This window comes from Pseudopipra pipra, chromosome 1 (genome assembly GCF_036250125.1).
Source record: "Pseudopipra pipra isolate bDixPip1 chromosome 1, bDixPip1.hap1, whole genome shotgun sequence".
Classification (NCBI taxonomy): Eukaryota; Metazoa; Chordata; class Aves; order Passeriformes; family Pipridae; genus Pseudopipra; species Pseudopipra pipra.
This window is the reverse complement of record NC_087549.1, coordinates 93140116-93157859: the sequence shown is the minus strand read 5'-3', so window position 1 is coordinate 93157859 and position 17744 is coordinate 93140116. Positions and strand designations below refer to the sequence as shown.

Sequence of the window (17744 nt, the reverse complement as noted above, 5' to 3'; positions counted from 1 at the left end):
AAGCAGTGGGAAGATGGCTAGCCAGAAACACACAACAGTCTCTGAATTTTCAGAGGTTATTGGGAAAAGTGAGTTACATATCCAAGATGTTACAGTCAAGAAAGAGTATTAGAGCATGAAACTGGAGAGCAAAATAACTGTATTTTAAAGGAAGTGAGCTCCTGTAGAACATGCTTTTCTGATTAATTCTCTTCATCAAGTAGCCTTAAAAGATTTACTGTGGTTTACAGAAGTTAAGATTAGTAACTTACCTCTTGAATGTTTACTGTTACTGCTGCTAATAGCTAAGTTTTAAGAAAGTTATATTTGAATAGAATAAAAATTATAGCAGAAAATGCTATTAAATATTTAATGTCAACCATCACGTTGAGTTTTTTTCATCAACTCCCTGGAACTGCAACCATTCACAGATACTTAGGACTCTAAGAATCAGGCCAGGGCAAAGAGGTATGTTCTGTGGCATGCTACTCCTGACACGGGAACCCACCACCTTAGCAGGAGTTTAATGCCACTAGAGAAAAAATTATCAGAGGTATTCAACACTCCTGGAACTTTCCAAAAGCTGGTAATTCCCTGGAATGGCCAGCAACTACTCTACTACAGCACAATAGGTGTATTTATTACCAACCAAAATACAAGCCATAATTATTATTTTTTAAACTCCACCTACATAATTATACTGAGAATTCTTTATTGCCACTGCCTACCTCTACTTTAATCTTATTTCATGACTAGCCAACTGAGAATAAAATCTGCATAGGAAAAGTTCTCAATTCCCATCCATAAGTTAATGGTCTTTAAGCAACTCTTTGCTCTCCATAACATCACCCTTGCTCAGCAGCTTCTACTTTATTGATATTGAAGGGCAGCAGACCACTCCTTAACAGCTACATAAAAAAAAAAAATAAAGCATGAAGATGATACTGTCAGTTGGCTTGTATCAACTATATACACATCTGCAAAGGTTCAGAGAGTTTGAGAGTAGTTTTGGTTCACTTTTATAAGAAAATCAGATCAAAAAAGGTGGAATCTACAGGCTTTGTTGGGTTCTGGCACATCCTTTGGCACATGGTGTTAGTGAGGGATCAGCTTTTCAGACAGTCATTCTTCAACCACCAGTGTAAATATGCTACCACTGGTTTCAATCAGTGCATTTTTAAGTCATATATGCAAGGAAAGTAACTGTTGCAGAGGGCAGAGAACAAACAAACCTGAAATACTTTTCCCACACGACATTCATAAAGCTATATAACACTTTCAGTCTGACTTTTTTTTTTTAATTTTAAAGAAGAATTTTCCTGTGCTGAGTATTAATTTTTCCACTCAAAGTATGTTTGCTTTGACAACACACACTAAATGTTTATTTTGTTACTGAAGTGAGAAAAACAAAGATCTCCATAGCTACCGACAAGCTGCTATGATAGGATATAATGGCAGCTCACTCTCTATCACCCAACCTTCATTCATTGGGTTTGTTTCTGTAACAAATTAAGAGGTATTGGGGTGAATTTGTGTTCTTTAGAGATACAAGCTTTCCTCATTATTGTAAAACCCAAATACACTAGTATTGCATTTTTCTGGGATGAAGGATGTTTAATCTTTCAGTTCCAAGTCCCGCAAATGCGCACCCACATATGGTTCTCTCCTCTCTATTTAATGCAACTTATTGAAAATGAATATTTAATGTACATTATTGAAAATAACAACAAAAGTTGTCATTCTTCACAGCTGGGAACTAACAGGATCTGAGAGTAGAGAATGAACAATGTATGCAACTGGAAAGGAGCAAGTATATGGAGAAGTAAGGATAAAGAGGAATAGACCCAGGCTACAAATAACACCAGGTTCATTAACAGAGCAGCAACAGAAACATAAAGTTCAAAGGAATATTTTTGGTCATTTGCTTTCAGTTAAGCCCTCTTTCTTAACCAGCTCAATTCTACTGGCTAGGACACACACCGTACCACATCAATTCTGGCACAGCATTAGTAAAATAGAAAGATGGCCACAACTGAACTGGAAACGATCTTGTCATCAGTTCTGTTGGCCAACACACACTAACTGCTGGAATTGTTCTGGGAATAGCTTGCCTTTTTTTTTTTTTCTTTTGGCAATGGCAAAAAAAGGCAAAAAGCCATTCTGGTCACCAAGTGCAACACCAGCAGCGAGGGAGTGAAGCTCTCTGAGGGGTGGAGGAAGTTTCTGTTGTGCCACCAACTGCAGGCAAACAGTTTCTGTTCCGGGTTACAGCCCTGGGACACTGTTAGTAACTCCGACACTGCAAGCAGGTAGCTTATATCCAGCTTCTCTCTCTCCTCTCCCTTCCTGAGAACTATGTTTTTCTCACCAAAATGGCTTTCAGCAAACAGTCCATCTGCAGAGTGTACCACACTAAACAAATGACTGCACAAAGAGCCATTTTATCTTGTAGATAAAATCTACAAGAAACATACCACGATGTTTCCTTATACTGGGCAATGACAGCTGTATGTGTACGGATTTTTCAGTTACTCTCATCACAACTATACACCTCTGGAAATCAGAAGCAGCACTTGCTACCATATCATCTTCTTCAACGTCATTGGAATGGTACTGAGAAATAAAACACATTCTTCACAAGACTTCTATTATAAGCTAATCAATTAATCTTTCAAGAAACTGTATAGTGAAATAGATAGTTTTAAGCATGCACCTGACACTTTTTTCACAGAATCACAGAATTGTTAGGGTTGCAAGGGATCTCTGGACATCTAGTCCAAACCCCCCAGTAAGGCAGGGTCACCTACAGCAGGTTACACTGGAACACGTCCAGGTGAGTTCTGAACGTTTCCAGAAAGGAGACTCCATGACCTCCCTGGGCAGCCTGTTCCAGTGCTCTGCCACCCTCAATGTAAAGAAGTTCTTCCTCACATTGAAGTGGAACTTATTGTGGTTTAGTTTATGGCCATTGCTCCTCCTCCTGTCACTGGACACCACTAAATAAAAGGTCCCAATTTAGTTAGAGGAAAAAAGAAACAACCTAAAAATTCACATATTTAAAAAAAAAACAAACAAAAACCAAAACCAAACCAACAACAAATCAAACAAAAACTAAAAGCACAAACAAACCAAAACCAAAAAATGAAGTCAACTCTTCAAAAGAGTATTACAACATCGTCTTGAAAAGTGATATAGAAGCCCCTATCTAAATAGATCAGCAGTTCTCCTAAATATAAGTGTAGTGATAATCACGAGTTATAGCTAATTAAAAAAAAAAATCCACTGCACCCTACAAATCCATTCTAGAGAACTCACCATTGTAACAGTCAAACTCAGCATACTTCCTGCTCTAAAACACAAAATTACTTCTAGATTGAAAGTATGAAACTTTAAGACATGCAATATTCATTGATTGTTAAGTATCTTTGTAAGGAAACAACTTACTTGATTGAGTTTCTGAAGTGGTCCTCGGCAGGATTTTTTACTGTACAACTATTCAACAACCACAGATCTGCTTCAGCGGAGTTGTCTAGAAAACAGAAAGAAACAAACCTCTGTTAAGAATTATCCAACCCGCCAACTCCTAATTTATATCACATTAAAAAAAAAAAAATCAAACTAAGCCATTTAATAAGTTGACTACTTGCAAGATTATATTCAATCACATTCTTGGAAGAGATTTTTTTGCTTGTTCATTGTTTTGTGTTTTAGGGTGAAAAAAGGCCTTTCCATTTCCATCTTTTTTTTTTTTTTTTGTAAATGGCGAATGAATCATTATCTCATTTACCAGCTGACATACCACTAGGCTGCACATCATGGAAAACAAAGTCAAGAAAAATGGTCACTACTCCCAGAAATGCATACTCCCCAGAAAGATCTCACTTACACAAAGGTAAAATTTAGTAGTCGACAAAAGAAACAAATGAGAATTCAGAAAACATGAACCTCTACCAACGAGAAAAGTCAACATAGCCAGTTTTGAAAGAAACATGCATACTTCTAGTTTTGATTATATCTTAGTTATGGTATAATTATAGTCCAGCAATTTTCAGACAAAATATATTCATGCAACCAATATCTGCCTCCACTCAGACAAGGATATTATTTTCTTCAGGATCCAAACCTTTCTCTATGTTCACAGCCTATTGATATCTAAACGCATTCACAGAAATGAATCTCAGAATTATCATCAGAAACACATATATGAACTCTAATCCTGTAAAACATGACTTGTAATATAGAATTACTAGAATAGTTATTTTTCTTGTGTAATTGGAGCTTCTTTTTTCAAACAAAAGAATAAAGATAATCTATCTCAAATAGTTTAGTGCTCTAGCATTCATCAGAATAGCTTGTATCAGTCTGGATAAGTAAACACATGTCATTCTTATTACTATTCAGTACATTGAGCATTGAAGTATTGACTGAGGTATCTTTAAATAACATAAGCCAGTGAGCAATGAATAGAGGTAAACCATCATTTTTAGGATGCCTTATTTAACTTTATTACTGCTAAAGCTGGAGAAAGCTTGCAAAGATTTAAGCATGTTTACATATGCAGTCATCGTGACTATATCCATACAGGCAAAAATATTCTTTTCTTCCATACACATAACTAGATGCTGAAAGTGAAAAAGCTTTCTCCCTCATTGACATTTTCTTCAAAGAAATGATCATTTTCAATTAACTATTGGTCAAAACCTATGAAGCAGGTAAATTGAAAATAATACTTAAAATGCAACTGATACTTATGTTAAATAAGAGAAGACATTCACAAGGTTTCTAATCACTGACAACTGAGATTGCACCATGAACTTGGCTCAAACACTGGCTTCTTCTATGACAAGGAAAGGCCACAAAGGAGTCATCAAAACAACACTCAGACCTTTGGCTACTTTAAACAAAACAAATATACCAAATCTGACACTGTCAGGTTGGGAAAGAGGACCAAGTTCAATTTTAGTCTACACAAGTCAAAATAAAAATGGAACAAGACAAAGAACCTCTCCTCCAACAAAGGCTGCATGAAAACAACATTTTCAGACTAGTGAACAGACTAATTTAGTGTTAGACAGATAATTAGAGGTTAAAAAATCAACTAGGAATGATGTACAAAAAAGCAAAGAAACATACAGTTTTAAAGTCAGAAAAAGAGTGAACTCCTGGCCTAGTCAGATGCACCAAGTATGAAAACAAACACATTTTAAAAAGTTTTCCAATAACACTGCCAAAACTTTGTATTTCTTATTCTTTTCAGCAGCATAAAATGTTTTATTAATCCAGCCCCACACCCACCTGAGAATTAGGGATGGGACACACGCAAACACTAAACAGCAAGAGGCCAACATTTAAGTGAGACATTGCATTTAAGAGACAAGAGTTTCAGTAGCACTCAGACACCACTGTAGAACACAAGAATTTTCAAGAGATGTCTTTATTCAGAGGAGAGATGCCTTAATGCAATGTACACCAGTTCTAGGCTTGGTTTCAGTTCCTCCTTGGTCTTCAGGTGTGCGGACAGAGGCAGCCTCAAGGTGACAATATTTCTCCCTTAAAGCCAAACCTCTCTCTTTCCAAACAGCATTGGAAAAATGAACACATTTAAGTTTGGAAAAACGTTTTATCCTAAGCCAACGGGAATCATTTCATACAGCAGTTTGGTTTCCAGGCTATTAATATATTGGCTCTTTGATTGGAAGGCACAACTGCAGTGCTTCCAGATACTTTACACATGTAAAAAATTCTCCCAAATACATGTAAATTGATTCCTTCACAGGTTTCCCCCTCTGAAGAACAGAAGATGCAGAGCAAAGGCTTTTGCACAATAGAATCTTCTGAGCAGTTTGGGGAAAAGGAGTCTCATTCATATATACATCTAAAAATAATTTAAGAAAAATCAAGTGTAGCAGAGGTTTTTCCTCTCCTTATGCCAACATTGTTATTTTATCATGTTTAGCTGTTCTATTTCTCTATTTATTTTCAGGTCTTTTTTCCTAGTTAAGTCCACTCTCTCTCATACAAGTTTTGATTATGCATATTAAATCTATAGACACACACTTATCAGTTATATGAATTTATTAATAAGAGATCATACTACAACTCTTCAAAATGATAGCTGAATTATTTAAGTTCTTTACTGCCCTGTTCATACATAAAATAATTACATGCACCAGTGTAAATTCATCATGATCTACTGTATTTTCTCAAGAAAATTTCAGTATCTAAAAAACAAAAAATTACCAAGAGAGCCTTTTTGTATCAGGTTGCAGGAAGATATGCACATTTATAACATTGCAGGAAAAACTTGTCAGTGGTCACATTTTGCTTTGCAAGGCCTTAATGGGTGTGCAGAAACAAACACAGACCAAAGCAGCAGACAGGAGATGGCATGTACAAACAAGATCTATGGACTTCATAATTACTAAATATTAAGCAACACCCCGGGCAATGCTTCTTTATTCAGGGCAGGGGGACTGGAGCAACCAGCTACATGTATATGTACCTATATATATGTATATTAATCAGTGCTCTTACATGAGTAGTTGCTAGTGTTCAGTGCTGTGCCTAAAGAAAGAGTAAAACAGCTCCGAGAAATAAGCTCAAGCTTCCAAATACAAGCCTACACAGGCAGGGGCAGACAGACCTGAGGTTTCTGTGTTTATACTCCAGGCAGACAGATGAAGTATTTAGTTCTGGATGGAAAGCATCACATGAATGTAGTGCTGCATCTGCTAAGGTAGCCCATGTATCCTCCCTTGGAAGTCTCCACCTGCCACCTTTTCCAACTCCAGCCTCCACCTCCCATCTTTTCCAACTCCAGCCTCCATCTTCTAAGGTTACAGTGAAGCCTGGATTCATTCACTCAGCAGGTTGATGCCCATTGTCCTCAGAAACCTCCATTAGACCATAATGTTTTGGAGAAAACTCAAAAATTTCAGTGAACACAGTCCTGTGTTTGGGAGCTCACACAGATATGACTGAAGAGGACAAGGTACTGAATATGATATAGGTACATATGTCCTGCAACAAGCTTCTCAAAGGGGATCTTCTTTCTTCAACTTATTTTTGCCATATATTCAGCCTAACAATACTTTTAAAGTATGATATTTTGCTGCTGACCCTTTTTGTATGAGATACAGTTTCCTGTATGCCAAGACATTTTAGAAAAATAAAAAAGCAATGTCAAATCAGCATTGTATTAAATGCTCAAAAACACAACCCAAAACCATGGCCTTTCTGCATTGTGACATCTTTTCCATAAAAGAAAGGCTACACTGGAAGTAAACCACAAAGTCTATCATACTCTCTGCAAAACAACATAGAGTACAAAGAAACCTAAAGGTCATGGAAACTTCTGAACACTTAACTTAATTGGGAAGCTCTGGAAAACATGAATTGGCTGCATTATGCAATACTAAGATGATAAATTGGCAAGAGTCTGAAACATCAGTATACCTACAGAGGAAAACAATATTTACAATTCTTTTCTAACTAGCAGTTTGGGGCTTGTTATCATTATAGAAATCATAAATCAGCAGAATTTCTTAAGGAGACTGTAGTAATACTATCAGTTGAAAATTAAACAACTGACTTGTTTTTGCCCTGGTGTTTTAGACTTTTTTTCTTTCAAGTCTTTTTCCAAAACTTTGTTTTCTTCCAGTCTCCCCCAAAACCACATCTCCTTGAATAATCAAAACACACACAGAGCAAAAACATAGAAGAAAAACTGCTAGTGAAGACCTAAAAGAACAGCCCTTTACTTTCTTCAGCACATCACTCCCCTCTGCACTGAAACTGCTACCAGATCTCCTCAGCACTGTTTGCTCAAAAAACATGACTCATAATTTGTATGACATCCTTTTAAATACTGTGCATCAATCTGAGTGACTGCAGTTTGAAAGAAGATCTTTCTCTGTAATCACTGAAGGCTCTTCCAGGCCTTTTTCTCCAGCTGTCCTTATCCTATTCTTAATCTCTCTGCGAGTCTTCCTTCTTACCCTTTCTGACTTTCCTCTACTTCTAACTCTCCTACATAACAAATATACCTTCAGCTTCTCTGTTTCCATATGCTGTATTCTAGCCTCTGTTCCCATTTATGGACCTCTTCATTAACACTTAGTCCTGTGCATTCTTACTTCCAGAACAGCTCTGCTCCCTTCCCTTGACCCCCTGCTTGGCATTTAATCCTCTGGAGCCAGACCCAGTAACACCTAAGTTACATATCTGGAACGTGTGCTCACAACTGGACTCCATGGGAATCATCTGTCCCCAAAAGACACAAATATCTAAGCATGAGGACATCTCATAGCCAGTTACAAAAGTCATCCAGCATCTTGACTGGAACAAAGTTACCAAACTAATTCTTTTCTTTCAACATCCCTGTGTCACAGAAACCCACTCTTACTTAAATTAAGTTACTGAAATTAGATGCTGGTTAATTTAATGATTTCTTGGACCATTGGGTATTGAGAGACTTCCACAAGTATTGGGAAAGAATCTCCTCATAAATACTAGTTCAAAATGCTGTGAATCATCAGTGCAGGAGGAAGGTACATTGTCCTCTGGGGACATGGAGTTTGGCTATTTGTTTGTAGACAATAGGCTTTGCTCCTCAGAATAAAAATCACACAATAAGGTTGAAAAGAACAAGATAAAGTTGGGGTGGTTTTTTTTTATTTCCAGACTTTCTCATGGTACACAAAATACTTAGTTACCATTTGTTAGTTCTCAATATTTTGTCAGATATGGTTAACTACCAACTTTTCTATAACTTATCATACAGAAAAGATTCCAAGCAAACAAGCACTTCCCCTATATCTGCACTCTCAAAAGCAACTACAAATTAAAACCACAAGTTATCATGAGTTTCCAGTTGGTACTTGTTTGAAATATTAGAGACACATTATCATTTCCCACCTCTGAAGACCTACCATGCATTTGCCAATGATACAAAACACTCAAATGCATGCTGAAAATACTAACTTTGCAGATTGCAAATGGCTTTCAAAACAGTCCGACTCATCAGCAGTATTAGGATGTAACATATAAAAGGATCAACTTGCTTGCAACATGAATTCTGTTTTCTCATTAAATTTCTGGTCATAACAAATTACTTCATCCACAATTAATGAAAACACAATGACTTGGTTCACCCTGCAAATCTGTTATTTAAAGTTCGAAAAGAAAAGCAAAGCTGCTTATCAAATCAGGTAATGCAGACAGGCCTTCATTAAAAAAAAATAATTCTCCCATCATGTCTTTTGCCCTAATTTAAACTCCAAACATACAAACTTGCCATTTTTATTCTCAATTAACATTTCCATTACTGACCTAGTTGTGCAAGTAAGCTTTTCTGTTTTCTCTTGTTTTCAAGAAATCAAGCATTATTGGTAAATTCATTCTTGAGTGGGCAGACATCTCAACAGTAGCTACTGGTGGACTACAAACAGGTTTTATAGAGCCTTCCAGATTAGAATGCTGTGTCTGCTATCAAAGGACATTTCCCTCTGTCCAGCACCAAAACAGAGGTGCACAGGGACTGTCCACTAAATACATCAAATTAGTAGGAACTGAGCACATTTGAACATGTAAGATCTCCACTAAGGGGAGGATAGAAAAAAAAAACCACCCAATAATACATTATTTATTGGATTCAAAATATGACATGTTAAATCCTTGCCTTTCTTCATTCCAGTATAATAGACAAATAACTCAATTTTATTTACTCATTAATACTTTCATGACAAAGTTTTATTAAAAAAATACTGTTTTATTTCCAGTCACCTCTGAAAGCCCATTCCCAAAAAAGAAGCATACTGTAACACACACCTCTCTTTTCAGCTGTTTGGGTGGCAATGTGCAGCTACTGGTACTATCAGTTGACGTCCATTCAATCTGTTCATGACCTGGAACCTTGCCTTATCACTCTCTCCAAGCAACAAATTCCTTCAAAATGTAGTAAGTTTGCAGCTGGAATTTACCAAGACCAGCAGAACAGCTTATGGCTTCCACTGCCATCACTAAAACTAAGGGCAACTTTGAGATCACTAAGCAGATGTCTTTTAACTAGAACTTGAAAAAACACAGTAGGAGAACACTTGAACAAACATTAATATATTTCTAAATAGCGTAGACAGGAGGATGCACATTAACAGAATCCTTCAGGCCTGGCATGGGTGTGCTGTGTGGACACAGCACAGAAGAAACACATGAAAGAAAAACTTTAGCTTCAAAACATCAACCATGATAAGCTTTATTTTCCATTTCTACTGTGCAACCATCAGTACCACTTAGTCTTATTTATATTGGGATTTTGAAGTGAGTAATCCATTCTCTAAATACTTTTCATCTCTGCTCTAGACACAGCACAGGCTGCAGTCTGGGTCCGAGATGATCCTTGGAGTAAGCCCCCTTTTTCTCCCACTTTCTACACACTTGTGTCAGACTAGCAGGATACTCCAGCTAGACTCCTGCTTGGAGCAGCTCAGGGCCTGCACTGCATCACCCAGACACACAGAAGGCTTCAGCCCATTCACCTTTAGCAACACCTAAGATCCACAAAGTAACAAACAGGAGCATTAAGACTACTTCAATGGTTTAATGTTTTAACAATGTCAAGAATCCAATGACAGCATAACTTGCATTTCCACTCCTTTTGCAATGTCCAGCTGATTTTTCTGCCTCTTTACCCAGCACAGGCAACAGGAATTAACAAGTTTCTTTGCTCTTTTATTCATCTTCTCTAACTCACTAAATTTTCCATGCATTAAGGCACCTCAGGGTACTTGAAGTTGTAAAACGATTTAGGTTTAAAAAGGCTAAACCTAGAAGTGTTTCTTTTTTAAAAGCACTAGGTAATTACGCTCTAAAACTGCAGTACCCATAGGGCATTTCAATAATTTCTCCCTTTAAATGGTGACTTTCCCAAGATCACAGCTACTGCCACATCTGCAGCCACTGAACAACTCATACTTCCAGTCAAGAAACAGACTGATCATTTCCACATCTTATCTGCTTGGTCAGAAAAAAACTCACATAGTTCAGTTACATCCATCTTCAACCTTGGGTACAGTTCTATGTGCCACAAACACCTGGAGTTTAGTCTACAGTCTACAGTTCAACTTGTCTGTCTGGGAGCTGTTTGACAAGACATCTTAAAGGAAAGGTACTCCATTTATAAGTACACAATCACGACCATGTTCTCAGCGAAGCTTATTCCAACTTGACATGAGCTTATGGGCTACCTTTTTCTCATGGCTCTTTGTCGATATAAAATAGATGAGTCAAAAATGCAGGCTGAATTTTAGCTCATCTTTCAAAATAAAGACTTCAGTCCTTTGAGAAAAGTGGATCATACGACTATTGCTTGAACAAAACAAGACCTTAAAACAAGAGAGGATAATTCTCATTGCTAGGTGAGAGGTGTGTTCACAGAAAGTCAAAGCAATGTCTGTTCAGCACAGTAACACCTAATGTTAAGGTACCCAAATTATCTCAGGCAGCAGCAGATGCAGGTGCCATCGCATGGTGCTCTAAGGTGGGTATTTCATCCTGCTCTTGAGCACAAACATAATCTCAATGTGTTCCAAGAGTCACCTGCTCCTTTCAGTCCACTGAAGACTTAATGATCAGTGTAAATAATTTCAATATGCAAAGCAGTGATGAGTGATTTATCAGACTCACAGGGAAAGCCCCACTATATTGGAAACAAGGTCAAGTAGCCTATTTCAGCCAGGCTACACTACAACAACACACAAATAACTCCAACTCATTCTGATGATTAACACGGGTAGAATTTGTTTTGTTGACAGAATTTGGAAAAATCCCAGAAACTCCTCCTCCTCTAAGTCTTAAGCCTGCTTGATCTTCCAGAAATAGCACACACAGTATGACTCAGTGCTTTTCTGTCCCTACATACAGCTTCATACGCAAAACACAAGTTATTCAAATGAGCAAATACAAACTGATGACTTCTATCTTAGTCACTTGCAATCCAAAGTCAACCATCAACAAAATGTCTTGCACAATACCCTGCAACTGAAGTTTCAAAACACACTGCAAATATTAAATTATTTACCTTCAACATCCTCATATTAAATATGCACCCAGACCTACACCAACTCCTTTTCATCTTATAAATGGAGACATGTAGCTTCAGAATTTCCACAACTTGATCAAGCCACAAAGGATGTCTATGCAAACAAGGAAAGATCGTAGCCAAGTTGTCCCTGACTTTAGGACTGTTCCTGAACACAAAGCCATTGCCTAGATTCATATGCACAAGCTATTGCAGCCTACATCATTTAGAGGTCGGATCAGCAATATCCAGTAAATATCAAGTAAATTTCAAGGCAATCCCAAGACCCAACCCTCCAGTAATTTGGGTAGCATAGCAAATTAACAGAAAACACTGAACAGCAGATCAAACTGACTTCTTTCTATGGGACAAGGTTAAAAAAAAAAAACAAAAAAAAAAAACATTCCCTCTCCCAAAATAAAACGCAACCCAAAGAGATTACGATGGTTCTAACTCCTCAGGTGTGCTCAAACACAACTCTTGCATGTGTTACCAACTGTCTTAGAGCATCTACTAAAGTCTAACTACTGCCTTAGAAGGACGACAGATGATGTGTGAGCTCCAGAAGAGTCTCTAGCTTTCTCAGAGCTCACTGAAAAACACCTGCATTCTCATTTTGGTACAACACTTCAGAAATCTCTATAGTCTTAAAATAAAGCTTGCTTAGTAAAAAAGATTAGGAGGATTTGACTGTTTTGCAGATCAGAGTTTCTCAATAATTGCTAAATTTTAAATGAAATTGACAATGTTGAGACCTACAAGACACAAAATGCAAGTCAAAAATATTGTCTAAACTATTTATTGAAAATATCACATACTGTGTTGTTTAAGGTACAAAAAACCACTGCAGTCAAGCATAAGCAGATAACTTCATATGCCAATAACAAAGCCATAGGTGAACGAGAAACGAAAATTCTTTCTATGTTTTCCTGTATGATTCCATATGATTTTGCTATAAACAGCAATAAATACTTCAGAATCGAGAAAGATTGACCGGAACCTGCCCCAGGAATATCATTTTAATCTCCTTTACGTGTAACGCTCTGACAAGTCTCACTTATACAAATGCTTCAATCTGCAGAGGTAATTAAATGTTAATGGGTCTTGCTCACTATGTCTGTGGGGTAGAAAGAAAAAAATATAAATTGAGAGTTGGTTCAGTCCTATCATGCACCCAGGTACAACTTGCTGGGCTGGGCTAGGCACAGAAGACAGAAACCAAAGGCCTCTATAAAATGCAGTGGCATTACTCAAATTATCTATTTGGAAAAGCCTCTCACACTTCTAGCAGCTTTACTCTACAGATTTCTTACTTTTTCAGTACACCTAATTCTGTACAAGTTGGCTCATGGCACTGAAACTTTCACACTTCCACAACTTCCTAATCTCCATTCATTTTCACAACAGATAGGATTAGTGTTTTGCTGCAGTCTGCAAAATAAAGCCAAATTTTATTCCTATATGTGCTTCACAATCTTTTTTCCCTAAATTCTGTCTGCATTAAGTTGTACCTAGAAGCCATTTATTGATTTCAAATGCCTTGCTTCCACTTATTTCTCCTGATACCTAATGCCACAGGGAATACGGATTGAGGTTCTATCTATCACTTCTAAAAGAGTTAAAATATATAAGCTATTTGAGCCAGATATGTCTAAACACTTATTAAATTGTAGCTTCCGGCTATTTATTGACTTTCTCAGAACTACTTTCACACCTCATCTATTTGCTACTTTATCGGTTTTCTGAAAACCAGGAGATATGAGCTTAAAGGTACCATACCCAGCAGCCAGATAAGCCTTTGCTGTGGTTTAATTCCCAGCCATCTTCCCCAGTTCAGATTATCAGCAGAATTTAGTGCTTGTGAAAGCTCCAGACTGAGCACAGCAGAAATTAAAGCTCACTCTTTACACACACAACCAATAAATGCAGCACAGCAATCAGCTTCTTCTCAAAATCCCACCAACAGGTCTGAATTATGCTTCATCTAGAAACATTTAGGACAAAGTAGCAGATCTACTTCTCTGCCCATTTATTCAGAATAGTAAGGAACTCTATTCATGGGAGAAGGGAAAAATAAAGATGCACTGGGAAAGAAAAACAAAGACAGAGCATAGGCAGGTGTGCAACTGTCCCAGCCCCTCCTGCTCTTTCTCCATGCCCTGATTCATACTGAGCAGACACAACAGCCCATGCAGCTACTACAAAGCAGTTCCTCAAAGAGGCTGGATATTTCTGTACCAATACAGAGATACCCATTAGGGCCTCACATGTGATTTCTATATCCTGTCTCTTCTCAATCTTGACTTCAGGTTTATTATCCTTGTTATAGAGACAGTCTTGTTATGTTCCTGTCATTTGTACAAAAAGACACCCAGAAAATATTCTTCCAGTACTAATAAGGCTGCATGCAATAAGATAAGCCTATTTTGAAACTTTCAGCATCACTTAAAAGTTCCAAAAGTTACAACATGCCAGTTTGGCACAGAAAATTGTGGCTTTATGGCCTCAGTGGTCCAATTTCATCAAGCACAAACCAGTCAAACACCACTTTGAGGCATGTATTTTTTGATGGAACAGCAACTCCTAAAAATAAAAAGGAGATCATTTCAACAAACAAGGTGGGTGAAGATCCATTTTCCCATCTTATTTGGAAGCAACATCTCCAGATTTCAAGAACCGTCACAAGGAGTGATTCTAGTGTAACAACATTTCAGAGTGTACAGTGCTATCTAGCAGTTCTCCATTTCCTTCAAGGAAAAGGCAGAAAATTTACTGGAAGGGCTCCACAAGCCAATAGCATAAGGAGTCAAAGTTTTTTTGGTCATTACCTTCTTCCTGCCCCAGATTCCACACTGGGAGTATCTTCCTTTGCCTGGACCTCTGTCTTTCAGACTTTGAAGACAAGGTAAAGCATAACAACAAAAACTCTACATTTCATCACACAGCTCAAAGTAACCAAGATACTTCAGAAGCCATTTTCACCTTTCTCCTTTCAAAGATACTTCACTTCCTTCCTTGTAAGACTTCAAGGCTTGTAGTTATCCACAATTTAATTTACATTTTCTATTGTGAGAGGGATCTTCATGCAAACTCCTCTTTTTTCCATGTCAATGGCTTAAGCTTAATCTGGCATCTCCTATGATCACTATCTGTCTTTGCATATTTATATCTTATGACTTCACCCTCTTCACAGCTGTTTTCATTTAGCACATGTTCTCTAATTTACCTGTTCTTTGGTTTCAAAGATGAATTTTAAAAAATAGCATATCAAGTTCCTACAAGTCACATAACCCAACCCACTCTGGCACGTTACCCACTCAACCACTTGATACTGACATTTTTAGAGAGCTTTTGGTGAACTCTAGTGGTAAAGCTTAAAAAAATAGTCGCAAACCAGAAGCAAACAACTATCTTTTTGATACTTTTAATATAGAGAAGTAAAAATGCTTACAGACATAACTACTCTTTGCTAAAGAGTAATGATTAATTTCAGTAGAAGACATTAGCTGTTTCTCTTACCACACCTTTGGTCTTTTCAACACTTCTGAACAGCAAAGCCCAAGAAAAACTAATAAAACATTGCTAGATATAAGGGGAAGTGGTAACAGCAGCAATAGAGTACACCAGGAGGTGTACGTAGGTCCACGACTACATGGAAAGCTAGACTACCTACCTTCAGTCCATAAAGTTACTGGTTTGCAACCAGTGGTATTAGTTTATAACTAGTTTTTATTTATTTCATCTGGCCTTGAAACTATAGCTCTGAGAAAAGTGTATAACCTGTAAGTGCATTAACAAACCTCTTTAGGTAAGGAAAATAAAAAATTCATCTGTGAGTGACACCCTGTCAGGATGTGCGCAGCAAGACACAGAAACACAAGTATTGACTCAGCTTTAGGGTCATTGGCACAGCTGAGCAGTCACGATCTATCTAAACTGAAATACAGCTGGTAATCCAGCCTAACAACACAGCATGGGTCACACACAGTGAGAGTTCTAGCCACAAACAACAGAGAACCAGCAAGTTCTCTCCCAAATGCAGGAACAGCATACGGCTTCCTGTCTTTGCAAGCACTTCATTTCAGGTTCATCCACACATTCAACCTGTATAAAGCACAAAAGGTAGCTACCACAGACTGCTTAACCCCTTGCATTTAACTAATGGTCCTGGTCTAAACTCTTCAAACTAAAATCAAACTCAGATAAAAGTATTTACTATTGTTCTACCTTTAAAAAATCAGGAAAACAAAGTTGCCATGAGACAACAATGTAAGTTCACATTTTCACCTTGTCCTCTTCCTCAGTAACACCAGTCCGCTCCTAGCATCTCTTTAAAGTTCTGTCAGCATAGGTATTTAGCAAACAAGGTTGCAATTTAGATTGAAATTAAGCTCTATATACTTAAGCTTTATAAAGCTAATTTGTTTTAATGTTTAGTATGTATAACGATATATATGGCACCCTGCCTACTGATCCAATAACCCTTCTCTTACAGAAATCAATTATCACTGTAAAGTTAATAATATTTCAAATATGCAGCAGGTACTCACTCTTAACTGTGGAAAAAATGGCTGTGGCATTATCTTCTTTTAAAGGTAAATGCAGAGAATAAAAAAACATGTGCTTGATGTAAACAAAATTTAAAGTTAAATGTCTTCCAAATGCCAGAGATGAGGAACATCACAACATCCTTTAGTTGGATTTAACTCAGATTCGTAAGAATACCGTCATGGGAAAATCCTTTACAGTTACCATCATGTTCTATTGGACTCCAGGAAACACTGTGATGCTTTCCAATAGATACAGTTCAGAGAATGCTTCTCCTCTCCTGGTTGGCGAATCCCAGGAGCCGGAATGAAGTACACGCAGTGCATGGACAATTGACTAATACCCACACACAAAGAAGTGTTTAATGGTAACTTGAAAGTGTTAACTACAGTCTTCCATCAACAGATGTTTACAGTCAGTTTTGATAATTTATTTCCCAAACCAAACAGCATTAGCACTAATCTCCACAGTTAAAAATTATGCCAAGAAGGAGAGAGAGGGTGTATACATGTAATGGTACTGGCAAAGAGGCGACCGTAATGGAGAGGGAACTAAGGCAGACACAGAAAATTCAGGAAATAAAATCAGTAAAAGCACTATCACTGCAGGACAATTTTTAAGAGTATTTTCTCATGTTTGAAAGCCAAGTATTTGTTACATTCTGGATATAATCTGTCAACGTTGCTTGTTAAAAATAACAGATCTTTTATCACAAAAAAAAAAAAAAGTAAAGTTTGTTTGAAATTCCCTAGTTTCCACGAAGTCTGGATTAAAAAAAAAAAACAACCAAAAATATCTGTATCCAAACTTACATTAATAATATATTAAGGAAACAGACATCACAGCATTTTCATAGAATCATTTAGGTTGGAAAAGACCTCTAAGATCTTAGAGGTCTTAGCACTGCCAAGTCCACCACTAAACCATGTCCATAAGGGCCACACCTACGGGCCTTTTAAATACCTCTGGGGATGGTAACTCAACTGCTTCCCTGGGCAGACCATTCCAGTGCTTGGCAACCCCATCTGTAAAGAAATTCTTCCTAAGGTGCAACCTGAACCTCCCCTGGCACAGTTTAAGACTATATCCTGTCACCCTGTCACTTGTTACCTGGGAAAAGAGGCTGACCCCCACCTGGATA

At 37.5% G+C, this 17744-nt stretch overlaps 1 protein-coding gene across 1 annotated transcript in view; it reads right to left on the bottom strand.

The window, feature by feature from the left end:
* CDKAL1 (CDK5 regulatory subunit associated protein 1 like 1) overlaps positions 1-17744 on the bottom strand; it is a 411527-nt gene that overhangs the window by 337315 nt on the left and 56468 nt on the right. The window contains exon 5 of the mRNA XM_064665704.1: positions 3424-3508. Coding sequence (XP_064521774.1) covers positions 3424-3508 — 85 coding nt within the window. The remainder of the gene's footprint in view (positions 1-3423; positions 3509-17744) is intronic.